Genomic DNA, 16,423 nt, shown 5'->3' on the forward strand with positions numbered 1-16,423 from the left:
GGTGGGATGGGTGGTGTTTCCCTGGCACATGTAATGATGTGCAGAAAATAGGGCTGCTTGATTATGGCAAAAATCATAATCACAATTGGTGTGATTAATATTGAAATTACAGTTAACTGCAATTATTAATTGATTTGAGAACATCTCTGAACCTTTTTAACATAATGACTTTGAACTTTCAATATAAATGAACTGAGCTGTCCTTTTACACAGCGAGCCAGCGTTGCTGAATGACAACAGCACACCGGTCAGCGGGTGTTTCTGCTTGTTTATAATCACACACAGAGCTGATAACCTCATGGATTTATTACTCTTTTTATATGTTTCTGTAGAAATGTGCTGTCACTGCCTCTGTTAGAGGATCACCCTGTGAGACTGTCTGTGGGAGATTTCTCTTCTCCTGTGTGTGTGTGTGTGTGCGCGTGTGTGTGTACGTGTGTGTCTGCTAAGTGCATGCAGCTCTGCGTCAGCACTGCAAAAAAGTGTCAGCTCATCTCCATCTCTCTGTTTTAAACAGCTGTTAAATATGTGGAATAAGTTTGTAATTTCACACAAACAGCAGCAAACATGTAACTCAACAGCCGGCTTAATTTGACCTTTTTGCTCAACCAAAGGCTGCCTTTCTGTCATCCTCTACAAGTTGTTTCAAATTCAGTCAACATGAGCTGAACAGAATGGAACACGTCACCACAGCAGGCAGCAAAACAATCTTTTTTTCTTCCAATTATCTTGTTTTAATGATCATTGGAAGCCAAGATCATGATTGAAAATTAAATTCGATTAATTTCCCAGCCCTAACAGAAACTTATATGAGCGTGATCCTAGTATGATCAGTTTGCTTTGAGGACATATTGCTCACAGGGCTGTAATGTTACCACATTTCCTGTCGCAGGGTTGAGCTCATTACCATCACAACCACAAATTTTATTTTGAAGGGTCAATCTCATGCTGAGATCAGTGCATGGATCTATTAATATACCTAGTGATCAGTGGGCAGCTAACAACATGCTAAGAACAACTACAGAAGACACTGGGTGTTAGATTCATCATAATGGATTTTTTTGTACTACGTCTCCAAATACACTGCAGATCAAGACTGCATTATAAAGCTCCTGTAAGGGATACAATCACACCAAAGCAGATGTTGTAAAGTACAACGCTAGCATTAGCTTAACATTAGCCTTTTCCGCTCAGCTTACTTCTGGGCTAACCTCCTTCACCGTTAAAGTAGTTCGGAAATAACAGACAAAACTTTTCTTCGTCTGTACTGTACATTTACTGCAACACTGACAGCTTATATTTCTGCTCTACTATGAGCTACACTTACACACCTACATTTACACACCACCTTATTTCTTAAAAAAGCTAAACATATGAACATATGCTTCCATAAAAGTCTATTTAATTATCAAATGATGATTGTTAATTAAATTTACCCTCCTGCATTAACAGGTATTGATGGCTTGACACACCATCAAACAAAATCTCGAAGCACTATTTCCAGCATCTCACTAAACTCACACCTCTAACAATTCAGGTTGTATATATATGACACTACGCTTTTTCAATTTCACCAGGGAACTTCCTGAGGTGCAACTCAAAGTCACTGAGTTAATAACATCAGAGTCCTGTTTACTGCTGTGGAGAAAACTGTAGCAGAGCAGAATTCACCCTTGAGGAATTATAAGAGACTAAAATGGCACCTTTCTTTTCTTACTTGCTCACGGTGATGTTTGTTTACTGTAAGTGGTGCGGGTGCAAGTCGATAAAATTCCCACAGGCTTTTCAGGTGAATGTGGTCAAGCACACTCAGCATGAAAACACACAAATGTTCTGCACAGATTGATGTTCTGATAATGCATTTTATTCATGTGGTAAATTGGACGTTGTTAAGATTGGCGACAGGTCTTGGGGAGTACTACTGCACATATGAAAAAAGTTTGATAAAGCCTTTTGTGAAATCTGATAAACCGCGGTGTCGTGGGGCTGAAAACTACAAAATGAAAAACAATCTAAGGATGCAGAGTTAGAACGAAGCAAACCTCTGCAGCCTGCTCCTAATGTCTGCTTGAGGCTAGCAGCTCAAGGCTACATTGATTATGACAAACATCACATATCTCAGACAGATATGTGAGTGGTTGAGTTGCAATGTGGGTAATGCGACCTCTACACTTTCTTGTTTAGCATTTTTTAAAGCTTTTAGTGACATGTTTGAAACCTAGCTTGATGTGTGCCATATTTAGTTTAACATTAAAGGAATCACCTGCCATTTTGCCACAAAAAGCCTTTGTGATCACAACCTTCACTACACTCTTTGCGAGACATTTGAATGTCCTCAGTCCTCTCGTTGGATCAAAGACACTATGTACTTCTTAAACTTGAAAAAAATAAAGCGCACTCTCAAAGGGTCCCCTCAAACCTTCAATAAGATATGGGGGCCCTTCTTGGACTTTCATGACTCTCTGCAGGAACTCTTTGATAAAGAGTGAGGTGGTGGAAAAGTGGAGTTTCCTATTACAGCAGCGAGCCCCCCGCCTTTTTCTCCTTCTTCTTTTACATCAATGTATTCTGAAACCTGTGATCCTGAGAGTGCGTGTGGTTGTAGGGATGGGTATGGCAAATTTCATTAGGCAAAGGTTCTGCGAGGTTAAATTATTGATTTTACCAAAGGAGTCTGGTTGATTTAGAGAGAGCGATACTTGGCTTATAAAATGTCAGTTTCATGTTTGAAAAAGTTGTCTGATGGTGACATAAAGTAGTAATTTTTAGCAAATATTTTAAACACAGCATTAATTTAAACTTATTTGAGTGGCTAAATATGTTCTGCAGCTGACTCTGTCTGCAGCGGTACACTGCTTAGGTTCTGTGTTGGTTCTCCTGCTGTGCGTCCAAACTGAGGATGTGCTGTATAAGTACCTAATCCAACCCCACTTCAATCTGCACTTTCCCTTTTTTCCTTGCCACTGACACCAAGTACTTGCTCATGGTATGAATTATTGGGTTTCTGTAAATAATAATAATTATAAAAAGTATGATCAAGACCTTATCTACATGAATAGGGCCCTTTTGTTACAGACTTAACAAGGTGGCCACTAAAATTATAAATTCAAAATACATGCAAAGAAATGTCTCTATATTCAGATTTATGCTGGATGAGTTGCTCAACTCAGTTTCTGAGAAAATGCATCCACCTTGTCCACACCTCTGACGTGGTCGGCCACATTTTTCCTTTTTAAATTTCACCTGTGTTAGATGTGTAAAGTCAAGACAGGAAATGTTAGGGGAGAGAGAGGATGACATGCAACAATGCTCCCCAACCACTGGACCTATTCACAGCAGACATTTTGACATGTTATAGCAGGAAAAGAGAGTCCAACCAGCCTCGAACAGAGTGACAGTGAGTCAGCACGCACGACACCAGGACCCTGAAACGGAAGCAGCCAACATGGAATTCAGCCTTCATTAATTCTGTTATTTACACCTGTGCTTTTCCTGCTGTCACATTTCAAAACGGCCGGACACATGGCAGCTCGGTGTTTTGGACACAGAGACGTCCCTGTCAGGCTTTTCTTGAATCATTTTTTTTTTTTCAGGAGTCATGTTTGTCCTCAGTGGTGAAGCAGCCAAGTAAAAACTGTGGAGGGCTTTAGGGGTGGAATGTGAGCCTAAAGCCCCCATCTCACAGCATGTCAAATCAGTATGAATGCCGTGTATTTCTACATTTACTTCCCCACCATATGCAACTTTTTTTTCTTATTTCACACTACAAACCAAATAATTTCTAACAATGGGTCAGAAAATATCACTTATGAGACCATATAAATCAAAGGTTCGCAGTCCCAACCAAACTAAACTTTCATGACAACAGCTTTAACTGACGCACCACATAAAAAGACAAAGTTAAAAAAGACAATTCTTCATTACTCGCTAGTCAAATAGCCATTTCATCCCTCTGATTTGTTTTTATTCCCTGATCTTTCATCACAGCCAGCAAATGAGAGAAGTGCTGTTTCTGAGCGCATGCACACACCTGGTGGGTCAGCCAAATGATGACGACTGGCTGGATGGCTGTTCAATCAATCTGATTTGACCAATAGAGTTTCAATGCACGTGCACATGCGATGCACGTAAGACACTTTTAGCAGAGTGATGCACCATGTGCAGCTGCTTGTGTGACCACATGCCGAGCACATCAGCCGGCGGTGTGGGCGTCTCGAGCATATAGATATAAAACGATACATATACTGTGTCATAAAGCCTTGACATTTATATCTATGATGGGAAGATGATGACAGCAGGCTTTCCTCAGGTTAGCAAATATGATCATACTTCTGCAAAAGAATTAAAGTTGAGGTTTGAAGCTGGAGTTTACAGAATACCAAGAATTCCAGCTGCTGTTATTAGTGCTGCGACTGTCATTTGGTTTTAAGTTATTGCAGTTGGGTTAGGTTTTATTTGTTACCTGATTTTGTTATGTAAATCTAAGTGTTTTGTATGTATTTCTATATTTCAGTATACTTTAATCTGTAAACAGTTAGTGTATTGTTTGATTTCAAGTCCAAATGTACCTCCGACCTTTTTCAGAAAAAGAAAAGAGGTGGCGAGTGTGTGTGTGTGTGTGTGTGTGTGTGTGTGTGTGTGTGTGTGTGTGTGTGTGTGTGTGTGTGTTTGTGCTACATGAAAATATTTCAGCAGTCATTAGACAGACACCACTGCAGCACTGCGATAATGCTGAGTCAACGATTAAAAATGGTCTGTTGTCAATTCAAAATCTCTGAATGCACTGATGATCCCTCACATATCCTTTCGCGGTCTATGAAATCTTATGAGTGCAAATGTGCGATCACAGAGGCAGAGCGGAACACGGATGGCTGGCTGCGCTTTGGACGAACAGTCTTTGAATATGACTCAGCAGATCAGATCGTGGCCTAGAGATGGATTCCTGCTGCGATCGTTCAAAGGCACCGAAGAGTCGCTTAAAAGTCAGTTTCATAGAAAAATGGATGTGTAATAAACATTTACTGCAAGGCCCAGAGATGGTTTTGCAAGTCTGTATATATACAGTACATGTACCACTGTTTGCAAACATGATGCTTAAAGGAGAAAATCTGTGGTATCGACAAAAAGTCAAACTGTGTCCATCTTCTGGCAGGAGAAAAACACTTAAATTCCAAATCTGAATGGAGGATAGCTTCAGACACACCGTGGAAAACCCATCCAGGGTGTGTAGCTCTTGAAATGACAGTTAAGTTGTATTAAACTGAACATCCACTTTCACAGTTTAGATATTAACTTTATATTTTACACACACACTCAACTCTGAATACAGCCCCTTACTGCAGCTGACACCTCTGCATTTAGAGAGTAATGCCATTATTTTTAAACCTCAGATTTATTTCCCCATGTTTGTGTGTCTGAGTGACTACTGGGGATGACAACTTTTGAAATTGTCCCAGCATTGAGTGCTGAGTGCTGCAGCCATCAGCTGTGAAAAGGAGCGATAATGTGATCATTGTAGGCAACTGCAAACTGTCTAAGTGTGTCCAGTGTTTGTTCGGCAGCAGTGACGCACAATATTATCAAAAGGGTCCCTACAAAGATGGACCTTTTCCCAAGGAATAACATTGTTTTTAATCAAATGGAAACTGCTGTTTTATCCCTCTTTATCACTCCATTTCTGCCCACTGCCTCTCTGATGTCCGGCCACCCGCTTGTGAAAATATCAAGGGAGGAACCTTTGATATTTTCACATCTAACTCAGTGAATTTAGAGCTTATTTTGACCAAATCAAGAGTTAGTAATTGTGGAGTGAAGAGACTTGATTGAGGTTTCACCAGGTGCCAAACTTGTCTATAGAGATTACATTGCATCCCGTTTCACAGCTGATAGCTGCAGCATCCTCGCTCAAAACTGGACCAGTTTCAAAAATTGGACACAAAAACATGAGAAAATAGAGTCCACATTGAAACAGCAAAGTGACTCACCAGTCCATCACAGGTGCTTATGGCTGCATTCCCTTTAACAGTGGCCTCATCCCACACTTCACCTAAGAAATGGCACTGGGAGGATCCAGGCGGATGGATCTGGGCCCCATCCAGGCCACCGTGCCTCCTCTCCGTCAGGAAGCCCGGAGCCAGCAGGTGCGGGTTGAGGGTGAGGTTAAAGTGCAAACTGTGGCCGCCGTGCCACAACTGGTAGAAGACTCGATCCAAGTCGGCTGGCCCCCCTGAGGCTTCCCGGCGCTGCACGCGGCGAGCATGGTGAGACAGGAAGTTGGACAGGAAGTGACCTCTGGCATCCACTCGAGTCGGGTGAACCACTTCATACTGAGGCAGATCCTGCAGAGATCTCTCTGTCAGAGTTGTGGTGGGAAGAGAAGATGTAAAGGGAGATGGGTGAGTAAATCATGGGAAAGAGGAGGGTAATTAAATAATTAAGTGGCTGTAAAGCTGTAAACAAAACTGGGGAAACTCTAAACAAACCCGTATGGATGCCTCATCTGTCATTCTGAATACAGCTGCAGTGTACAGAATGTGTGAGGAACACTGCTTCATACTGGATTCTTATCCTCCTTTTACTTCATTCTCATGTGGAGCAGGTTTGATAAAACTGGTGAAATTCATTCCTCTGATAGAAATAATACTCCTTCATTTCCTGTTATCTGAAATAGCGGAATCAGCAGCAGGAGTGTGAGAAAATATCCCCCTTCTGTGCACAAGGGTAAAGAAACTGCGCCTCAAGAAGAGAATTACCCGCAGTCTGCCTCTCAGTGCTATACATACCACCTCAATCTGGTCAATTACTGATAACTGTACGTCTGCAGTTTATTGTTCGGGGGAGATAAAGTCTTGCTCAACATTGCATATCTATATATTCAATTCCACTTCATTCACCATAACATAACATAACATAACATAATCAATTTTTATGTTAAGTATGCACTTTTACTACACTCACACATACAGGAAAACGTTTGAGATATGGCTTGAAAATTAAATAGTCCAATAATAAAGTCGTTGTACATCCCACAAGTGTTGCTGGAGTTCTGACCTCTTGAGACCGTCTTCTCTTCTCTATGCACCTCAGAATTAGATGAATTTGTGCCAAAAACGCCTGCGCTGCTTCTTGAAAATTAAGTGGCAAAAAACTGCCATGAAACTAGGGTTTTAAGTGTCTTAACCGTTCATAAACGACCATGAACAGAGTTTTATTTTGAAATAGGAAAAATCAAATGGCTAAAATCTCTGAAGTAAAATCTTGGAGCCATGGAGTCTCTACTGTGTATGAACAATTACATTCATATATGACTTTTTGTTTCATTGCTTTTTGTTTCATTGTTTCAATGCTATTTTGGACCATGTTTAGTCCCCAGAACATGTTGATGTATTTACTTCACGACTACTGTACATATAGCAGCAACAAGCATGACTGAAAGCTGCCGGCTTCACTGTGAAGAACTTTGTTTCCAATGAAGGGAATGACAGATAAAAGGGGGAAGCAGTCTGGAAGCAAAAAGTTGAGTAAAAAGAGAACTTATTTAACGCCTAACAGACTTTCTCTATTGCTGCAATCAGTCACATAAATATGTAATAATATGATCATGTAATTTTCTGTACTTTTTTCCCCAACTTTAAGTTTATTGGGTAAAGTTAAACAAACAGATTCTAGTTATTACAGCATTTCTTTTAAATTTTATCAAACAGAAAAAATGTAAAAAATGTAATCTGTGTAGATTCCCTTTACTTTCATGTCCCTCTCCTCTCAGTTTGTTTGTAGTCTCAGAGAGCCAGACCAACCTCCACACTGCTCAGCACTAAAGAAAGGTCTGGCTCCAGACAGGATCATTCTGCTATGATTTCTCTAAATCAAACACTATCATCTGCAAAAACAGCATCAAGGGGGACTTGTTTTGGTGAAACATTTGCATGAGGGGAGGCGAGCCCTGGCAAAAAAGTGTCTAAATCCACACAAAAGAAAAAGTAACAGCTGCTAACGTTCGCACCATTATGACTCAGATAATAACTTGCTATTTTCCGCATATAGGTTACTATCTCTCAGGATTTTATTATTTCCTGGGGATAATGGATGATATGATGACGCCTGAGACTAGCATCTAATGGCAGGCTCATACTCACAGAGTACATCCGGTGAGTCAGACTAGTTTGATACCTCCTCTTCTACTTTCATCCACTCATACAGTATCTTCAAACTCGAACCCTTTCATATGCACGTCCTCATCTCTACCCTCAACCACTTCTCTCCCTCTGCCCCCTCATCACCGTCCAGACACAACAGGTTTATAAAACCATTAGCTACCCGATAGAAATAATAAAAAAAACAACAGAACAAACAGGCCCAACAAACAAAAAACAAGTCAAACACACATCAAAAATAATATAAAAACCATAACACTGACATTAGTGGCCGAAATTACCCAACACATCACTAAGAAAATACATTTAACTGACGAAATGCAAAAGTCACTCAGGCGTACGGAGCTTCATGCCTCCCCCATCACTTCAAGCCAAGGTGACCATCGGCCTGTGAATTGTGCATTTTATCTTTCAGTCTCAGCATGAAAGTTATTTTCCATTGTGTAAATTCCTTTGACCACCGGCTACCAGGTGTCATAGGTTGGAGGGTTTTTTTTTTTTAGCTCAGTGTTATTGCTTTTTTCACTGCTGCAAGAAGTACGTGCATCTTTTCCCAGCTCATCACTGCTTCTGGGACGGCCCAAAGGAGGCCTGCAGTGGTTACTTGGGTAGTTTCAAACCAATTATCTTATCAAGTGAATGAAATGCCTCTTTAAAAAAAGTTATCCAAGAGAGAAAGTGTCATTTATGGGAAATGCAAGTTCACGCTATACATGTGTGATTCCACAGAACAACTTCCAGTGAGAAACTGAAACATAAGCGGTCTTCACAAGAGCTGCAACAATTAATCAATTCATCAGTTAGTTTATTTGGATAATTGATTAATCAATTAATCATTTTTTAAGGAAATAATGTCCAAATTCCTTGTTTTCAGCTCCTCACATGTGAATAATTTCTAGTTTCTTTAGTCCTCTCTGAGAGCAAAGTGAATACATTGAGTTGTGGACAAACGAAGACATGTGAGGACGTCACCTTTGGCTTTGGGGAAAAGTGATTTTTCACCATTTTCTGTCATTTTATGTCACACTGATGTGATAATAAGACACTTGTTGCATCATAATTTCCAGACACGTTGCCTTTGCACGAATCTGTCAAAGAGCTGCTCCTAAACCTTCATAATACCACAGACAGATTACTCTCATTCAGGAGAGACTAGCCGGATGCAAACAATGATTTCACGCAGCTTTCAGACAAGGTAAGACGAGGTCACTCTCCATTCAGCACTGTGGAAGGTTATCTGCACAAATTCTTCTCAGAATACATCGGAGCACTAAGATCTGAGGAAGATGTGTTTGGCAAACAGCTGCTTGGAATGTGTCATTGAATGAGGAGCCAGGAAAACTCACACATTCGAAACTTTCCACTTTTTGTGAGGTCACTTCAAGGACCGGTGTGCAGAATTTAACAGCATCTAGTGGCGGGTTTCCAGACTGCGAACGCCTCTTCTCTCCTTCCTGTTAAAAGCGTGTAGGACAAACTACAGTGGCCGCGAAAAATGCAAGAGGCTGTTTCCAGAGCCGGTGTTTGGCGTTTGGTGGTGCTACAGTAGAAACATGGTGGTGCAACATGGCAGCCTCAGTGGACAAGGTCCTGCACCCTCTGTAGATATAAAAGTCTCATTCTACAAAGATTCTTATATTCAGGTGAATATAGACTGATGAATACATACTTGAGAACATTACATTTCATGCCTGCCATGTTCTGCGAAAAGATCCCTGTAAGTCTTGGACTGGTCCTTCAAGAGAAATAAGCAAGAATGCATATAATGATTTCATACAGCTTTCTCACAAGGTAAGATGAGGTCACTCTCCGTTCAGGACTGTATGAGGTTATCTGCACAAATATTTTCACGAATACATCAGAGCGGTAAGATCTGAGGAAGATGTGCTGGGTAAACAGCTGCTTGGAATGTCTCATTGAATTAAGAGCCAGAAAAACAGGTTTCACGGTTTTTACCTTGTGTAAGGTCACTTAACATGTATTCACATTTATTCCTGAAGCTGACAGCACGTCAGCCGAGAACAATCACCTTTAGATGAAAAACAAACTAAATAAAAGGCAACATGTCAGCAGCCATCAATGAGAATCAATTAAGTTTCACAATTCAACCTTTCATTTGATGTTTTTTGGGTTGTTTTTTTTAAGTTTGAGAAGTGGTCACCATTCTTTTAAACTGTTTTTCTGTCAAACTCCAGCAGTGTTTTGTGGACTAAAAAACTAAACCCGACATTCAAGCTGCATGAGGGTGACTAGATTATGACAGAAGTTTCATTTTTGCGTGAACTATCCCTTTAAGCAAAATATATATCTCTCTCTTCAAAGAAACAAAACTCAAAATGAGTCATTTTACCTCACAAAACACAGGAGTTCCTGGACTAACACAGCCACGACTGGTTAGTTTGTTTGTTACTGTGTGACTGTGGTGGTTTAAAAGTTTAGTTTGGATTCACCAAAGTTGCACAATAACAAACAAACTAACAGATCGAGGCAGCGGTAAACCAGGAGCTCCCATGTTCTGTGAGGACTCTGGTTTCTTTGGAGAGAGTGATATCTGGCTTATGTAACAGTAGTTTCCTGTTGGAAAAGGCTGTCTAATGGCAAGTTAAAGGGTGAAAATATTATAGTTTACACTTAAACTAATATTTATTTCTTTTGGTGGGCCGTTTTTTTAGGTGGCTAAAATATGTTTAGAACCAGTCCAAAGCAGTACATTGCTTAGCTTCCTACACCAGTACTCCTGGTGCTTCTCCAAACTCCAAAACTCCTACAACTCCACCCAAATAATCAAAACTATCCTTTTAAGAATGCATGACGCTCTCGTTCGCTGTGTTTCAGGCAGCGTTCTGCAACGTGTTTAAAGCACATTTTCATATTGTCATGATGATGAAATCACTTATCATGGCTGCAGAACTCTATACATGTTATTTATTTATCTTGTAAATATTTAGAAAGCTTTCATTTCCATCTGGATCCGCATCTTCATCAAAATACAAACAATGACAGATGGTTATACTGACGAGCCGACGGCAGCCCTGCTTTTTAAAATGAATAAAACTGCTTCCAACTTTAGATTGAACTGTGCAGCTGAACTGATTCAAACTCATGACCGCTGACTTATTGCCTTCTATTTAGTTTGTTTTTCATCTAAAGGTGAAATTCCATCTGACTGTCCTCAGCTGACACACTGAAGGCTTCACAAATAAAACTGAATGCATGTTAAGTGACCTTACAGAAGGCAAAATCTATAAAACGTGTTTTCCTGGCTCTTCATTCAATGAGACATCCCAGCGGTTTGCCAAACACATCTTCCTCAGATCTCACTGCTCTGATGTATTTTTGAAAATATTTGTGCAAATCATCTCACGCAGTGCTGAAGGGAGTGTGACCCTGTCTTACCTCGGCACCTCGCCGTGTGAAATCATTGTTTGCATTCTGCTCGTTTCTCTTGAAGGTCCAGTGTGTCAGATTTACAGGAATTTATTGTCAGAATATGGCAGGAATGGACTATAACAAACTTTTATTAGGTGGCGACTGTAATGTTAGCTAGCATGATGGCTGAGGAAGAGTGAAGAGGCTGACTTGTGGTGAAAAAGAAAAGCACCTCTCCATGGTGAATTGAAGTGGACGTGTAAAACAGTTGCGACACCTTCCAGGCCAACGTGGACGCTTCAGAATTCATATCGTCTTTGCAATACTGAACAATGTTATCGCACATCACAGGTTTTTCTCATAACATGTAGGCCTGGTTTCTAGTTATCTCTGCACGGTTTAAGCCTGGAGGGAACCTCTGGCTCGTCTGCACCTAATCTCACAAACTACCAACCAATCAGCCTATTTTTTTAGGAACTCTGAGATTCAAACTTTGTGGAAAACTGTGAAAAAACTTTTCTTTGTCTTCACGTCACCAACAGTCGTGGCCAGAGGTATTATTTTTTGGGGTCATCCCATTCTTGTGAACATAATATCTCAAAAATGCCTTGAGGGAGTTTCAAACATGGCACAAATGACCACTTGGACAAACTAAGTAGATTTTGGTAGTCAGAGGTCAAAGGTCAGGTTCACTGTGACCTCACATCCACCCCGCTCTTGTAAACATGATATCTCAGGAATGCTTGGAGGGAATTTCTTCAGCTTTGGTACAAATGTCCACTTGGACTCAAGGATGAACTGATGAAATTTTGATGGTCAAAGGTGACTGTGATCACTGTGACGTGTCAAAATTTTCCAACCAATCATCATAAGCCCATCCAATGGCGATGGGCAAGATCTTCGTTCCCCCTCCCACTACTTCCTGTCTTCTCAAGCCTCAGCTGGGACACGTGCGCAAGCAGCAAATTCACTATGTTACATATGCTGCATATGTTCACTACATCCAATAAACAAAATAAGCTCACAAGTGTCAAGATATTTAATATTCTCACACCTGCTGTTTTCCCTTTTAAACAGAGAAAAACAACCGATCATCTTCTGAATTCAAGTTTGTCTCTTTTACCGAACCAAAATGAGTCCAATTGGCTCGTTAACTCCTCGTAAAAAATACACACGATTCAAACTCTGCATATAAACATGTAAAACTCACCTAAACCACCTTTATCAGTCTGTTCACTCTTGCAGCCACCACCAGCTCTGGTTTGGTTAAATTACATCCTTAATTCACTGAGTGAAAAGAGTCCAAACAGTTTGACTCTGCAGGCTGTTTTCCTCTCACTCCTCACCCAGCTCAGCTCACTCATGATCCAGCCGAGTGGGTGTGAACTGCGTCACTGGATGAGAGCATGATGCGGAGCAGCAGCGATCACTCTGCAGACCATTACAGTAACAAAATAAAATGACAAATATCGCCTCCAAAATTGGCCAGAAAAAACAGCCGAGGATGGACTCACTGTTGAAAAGCTACATATTTGTCCAGTCGCCCAACCCCGCTTCACAAAACACTTTCTGACCACAACTCGAGATTTCACGCCCTAATAATGACAAAAATTCACACAAATGCCTAATAGGATTCCAGCAAATATTATTTTTGGGTTGCCTGGTGGAGATCTGCACTCAACTGAGTGACCTCTTCTAGTTCCACATGATGATTCTTTTCACAGAAGGTGTTTCTGAATACACGAGGAATTTTCTCCTTCAACTTTCTATAATAATTCCACGTAGCAACTTAATTAAGAAAATACACACAAGACAAGGGACTTGACCTTTACTGCAGAGCTAGAAGGTATTGTTTGCCCTGGGAAAATAAAAAGTATGAGTGTGAAATTTAATTTTAAATGGTTTATATTCATCCAGAAACCATCAGCCTTGCAAAAATAAGATACTGTGAGTGCATGTAATTGTATTATAAGGCAGGATTAGAAGGTGGTGCTCGATGTGGGGTTTGGGACCACCAGGGGTCTTTAAGCGGCTGCCAGGAGGTCCTCAGGAGAATGAGCAGCACTGATCAGGTTCCTATTAAAGTACTCATCAAAATTAGATAATTAAAGTGGCCTTAGCGTGGTGTTTCCTCTCCCCACTGTTATGTGTGTACAGTTATGTATTTCCGCACCAAGTGAGAGTAAAAAAAACCTCAAACATCGGATCTAATGGAAGCTTTGTCCCCGTGCTTTTCTATTTTGGGTTCTTAAATAAACTTTGGGGATTCCTGTGTCAACATTCATCACCTGAAATCATTACTGTTTGTTTGGGAGATGCCACATCCTTGTCTTTAATGCCTGACAGCACTTAGTGTTCCTCTCAGGGGTTCCAGGCCGAGTCCATCCACACTCCTTGTTCTGCTCGTGGGTGTTAATCTCAGGAGAGCGCCGACTTTTAACATCCACAAATTAAAGGGAAGAAGACTGAGAGGATGAAAGTGCAGGGAGTGAATCCTACAAGACAAGGTAGGATTAATTCTCTAATGTGATGAAATCCATCAGGCCTCACCATTTACATCAGGGATACTCAACTGGGTGTACATAGGGGCCACTTTCGCAAAATGACTGGAGTTAATAAAGAAAAGATAATATTAATGCTATTTATCAGATAAAATTAATAAGCATTATAAGGTCCATAACTCATCTTTCTGTGGAATTCTTCATTTTAAAATTAACTGATTAATTACCTTAATTAACTTGATGTAAGGATTGACAAGGAAGTCAGATATTTTACTAAATTTAATAACTGCGACTGTATTTTAGTTGTAAATGCTTTGTTAACATTTGGAAGAGTTTATGCAACATTAAACATCTGGAACCTCTTTCATCATGAAGTCACTGAAATGTTGGAATGATTCATAAACCATAAACATAAACTGCTGCAACCAGGGACAGAATGAAAAGCATATTTAAAGTTATAGTTAGGATTTTTTGATGTAGAGTTTATGAGGTACTTATCCACATAGTTAACTACCGGAGATGGTAGTTGACACGCCCACATGAATAGAAGCAGAGAGGACTACCAGCATAGAAGCTGAGCAGTGACTTGCTGTGGACACGGTCGACAACAAAAGGTATTTTAGTTTCTTAAAAAGATCCACCTAGAAAAAAAAATCAATCAATCAATATCAGTTTAAGTGTACGCTATATTTGAAATATTTTCACCGCTTTACTTTGCTGTCAGAGAGCCTTTTCTGATGGGAAACCACTGTTAAAGACACCAAATATCACTCTCACCAAGCCAACCAAACTCCATTGGCAAAATCAGTAATTTTACCTCACAGCACGCAGACGTTGTCTGTCTACTGTTGCCTCGATGTGTTAGTTTGTTTGGGTGATTTTGATGAAACCAAACTGTCCATTTCAAACACCAAATTCACACAATAAAATGAACAAACTAACAGATCGAAGCAGCGGTAGAAAAGCAACATATTCTGTGGGGAAAAATTACTGATTTTGCCAATGGAGTTTGGTTGGTTTGGATAGAGTCATATTTGGCTTCTATTATGTTGGTGTCCGGTCAGCAAAGGCTGCCTGATGGCAAAGTAAAGTGGTGAAGTCCTATTTAATTTTTTAGGTGGACCTTTTCTCAGTGGCTAAAATACCTTTTGTTGCTCTCCACAGCTGTACTCTGCTTAGCTTCTGTGCTGGTGCTCATGTCTGCTTCTCCAAACTGGGCGCATATTGACCACAATCTACACTGACTATTGGCAAAAACCTCATGCAACCCCACATAAAACAATCCGAACTATCCTCGTCTTATCTTCTTACATGTGGGTTTTCTTTTTCATCTTATTTTAGATTAATAAAGACATTCTACTCCTGTTTTTACGTTCATTCTCATTATATTTGAAAATCATAAACAGAAATGGTCAGAAGAAATTCTGTGTATTTACCGCCCTGAGCACTGTGTCACCCTTAACCTGACTAGAGCACAGAGGTCTGTCTGTGCCCTGCTGAGATGTGTTATCTTGCCTTTAGCAGTGGAAACGGGTCGATTCCATTCAATTCCAGAAGAGAATATAAAGTGTCGTCTGTGTGATTTGGGAGAGGCTGAAAATGAAGCGCACTTTTTGTTTTATTGTCCATTATATCATAATTTTAGACACAGGCTATTTCTTTAAATGTCTGATAACTGCTTGGATTTGTTTTCAATGCCTGATGAATGTAGACTTAAATGCCCGTTTATAGAAAAAGTGTTTATCTTTGCTCAATTTGTGTTAAATTCCTATCAACAGCGCACACGGGCACTTTTTATTTGATGTGTTAAAAGGCACAATGACGTGCCTTAGATATGCTCAAGGTATGTGGATGCAATTCTAAGAAGCAGGTCTGAGTCCTCAGCGTTTGATTTGAGATTGTTTTGTCATGTAGGAGGTGTACCTTTGTTTCTTTCCCTCTCTTTGTACTTTGGTGTTTACTCCTGTTTTGTTGTTTGTCTTATAAGCCCATGAGCTTAAGGCTGGGCACCTTTTTGGTGCATGACACTTTGAAAAATAAATTACCTTACCTTACCATTCTGTCTTTTTTTTTTAATATGAAGCACTTGGTGCATCTAACTTCTTTTGCTGTATGTTTTATTTGCTGCATTTCTTGTATGAAAAATGCTACACAAATAAAAGTTACTATTATGCTTATTATAACCCTTAGGCATCACAAAAGAGGATACATTACTATTTGCCTGCCAATGCTATTTTTTGTTAAAAGTTTACATTTTTATGCAAGCAGAACAGTGAAGATAGATAACAGCACTGCCATCTAGTGGTTGGGGGTTTAAACACAACATGCATGTATCATGATACAGTGTCATTGAGAAATGCTACAGAATCACAAAACATAATATTGCAATACTCGGTTGTA

General features: G+C 40.1%; 1 protein-coding gene across 1 annotated transcript in view; it reads right to left on the reverse strand.

Annotated features, from left to right (window-relative positions):
* adamts7 (a disintegrin-like and metallopeptidase (reprolysin type) with thrombospondin type 1 motif, 7) overlaps positions 1–16,423 on the reverse strand; it is a 141,218-nt gene that overhangs the window by 123,419 nt on the left and 1,376 nt on the right. Inside the window, exon 2 of the mRNA XM_084742036.1 lies at positions 5,985–6,352. Within this exon, the coding sequence (XP_084598162.1) occupies positions 5,985–6,352 (368 nt within the window). The remainder of the gene's footprint in view (positions 1–5,984; positions 6,353–16,423) is intronic.

Source organism: Lutjanus erythropterus, chromosome 1, assembly GCF_056507025.1.
Source record: "Lutjanus erythropterus isolate fLutEry1 chromosome 1, fLutEry1.hap2, whole genome shotgun sequence".
In the NCBI taxonomy this organism is placed as follows: Eukaryota; Metazoa; Chordata; class Actinopteri; order Lutjaniformes; family Lutjanidae; genus Lutjanus; species Lutjanus erythropterus.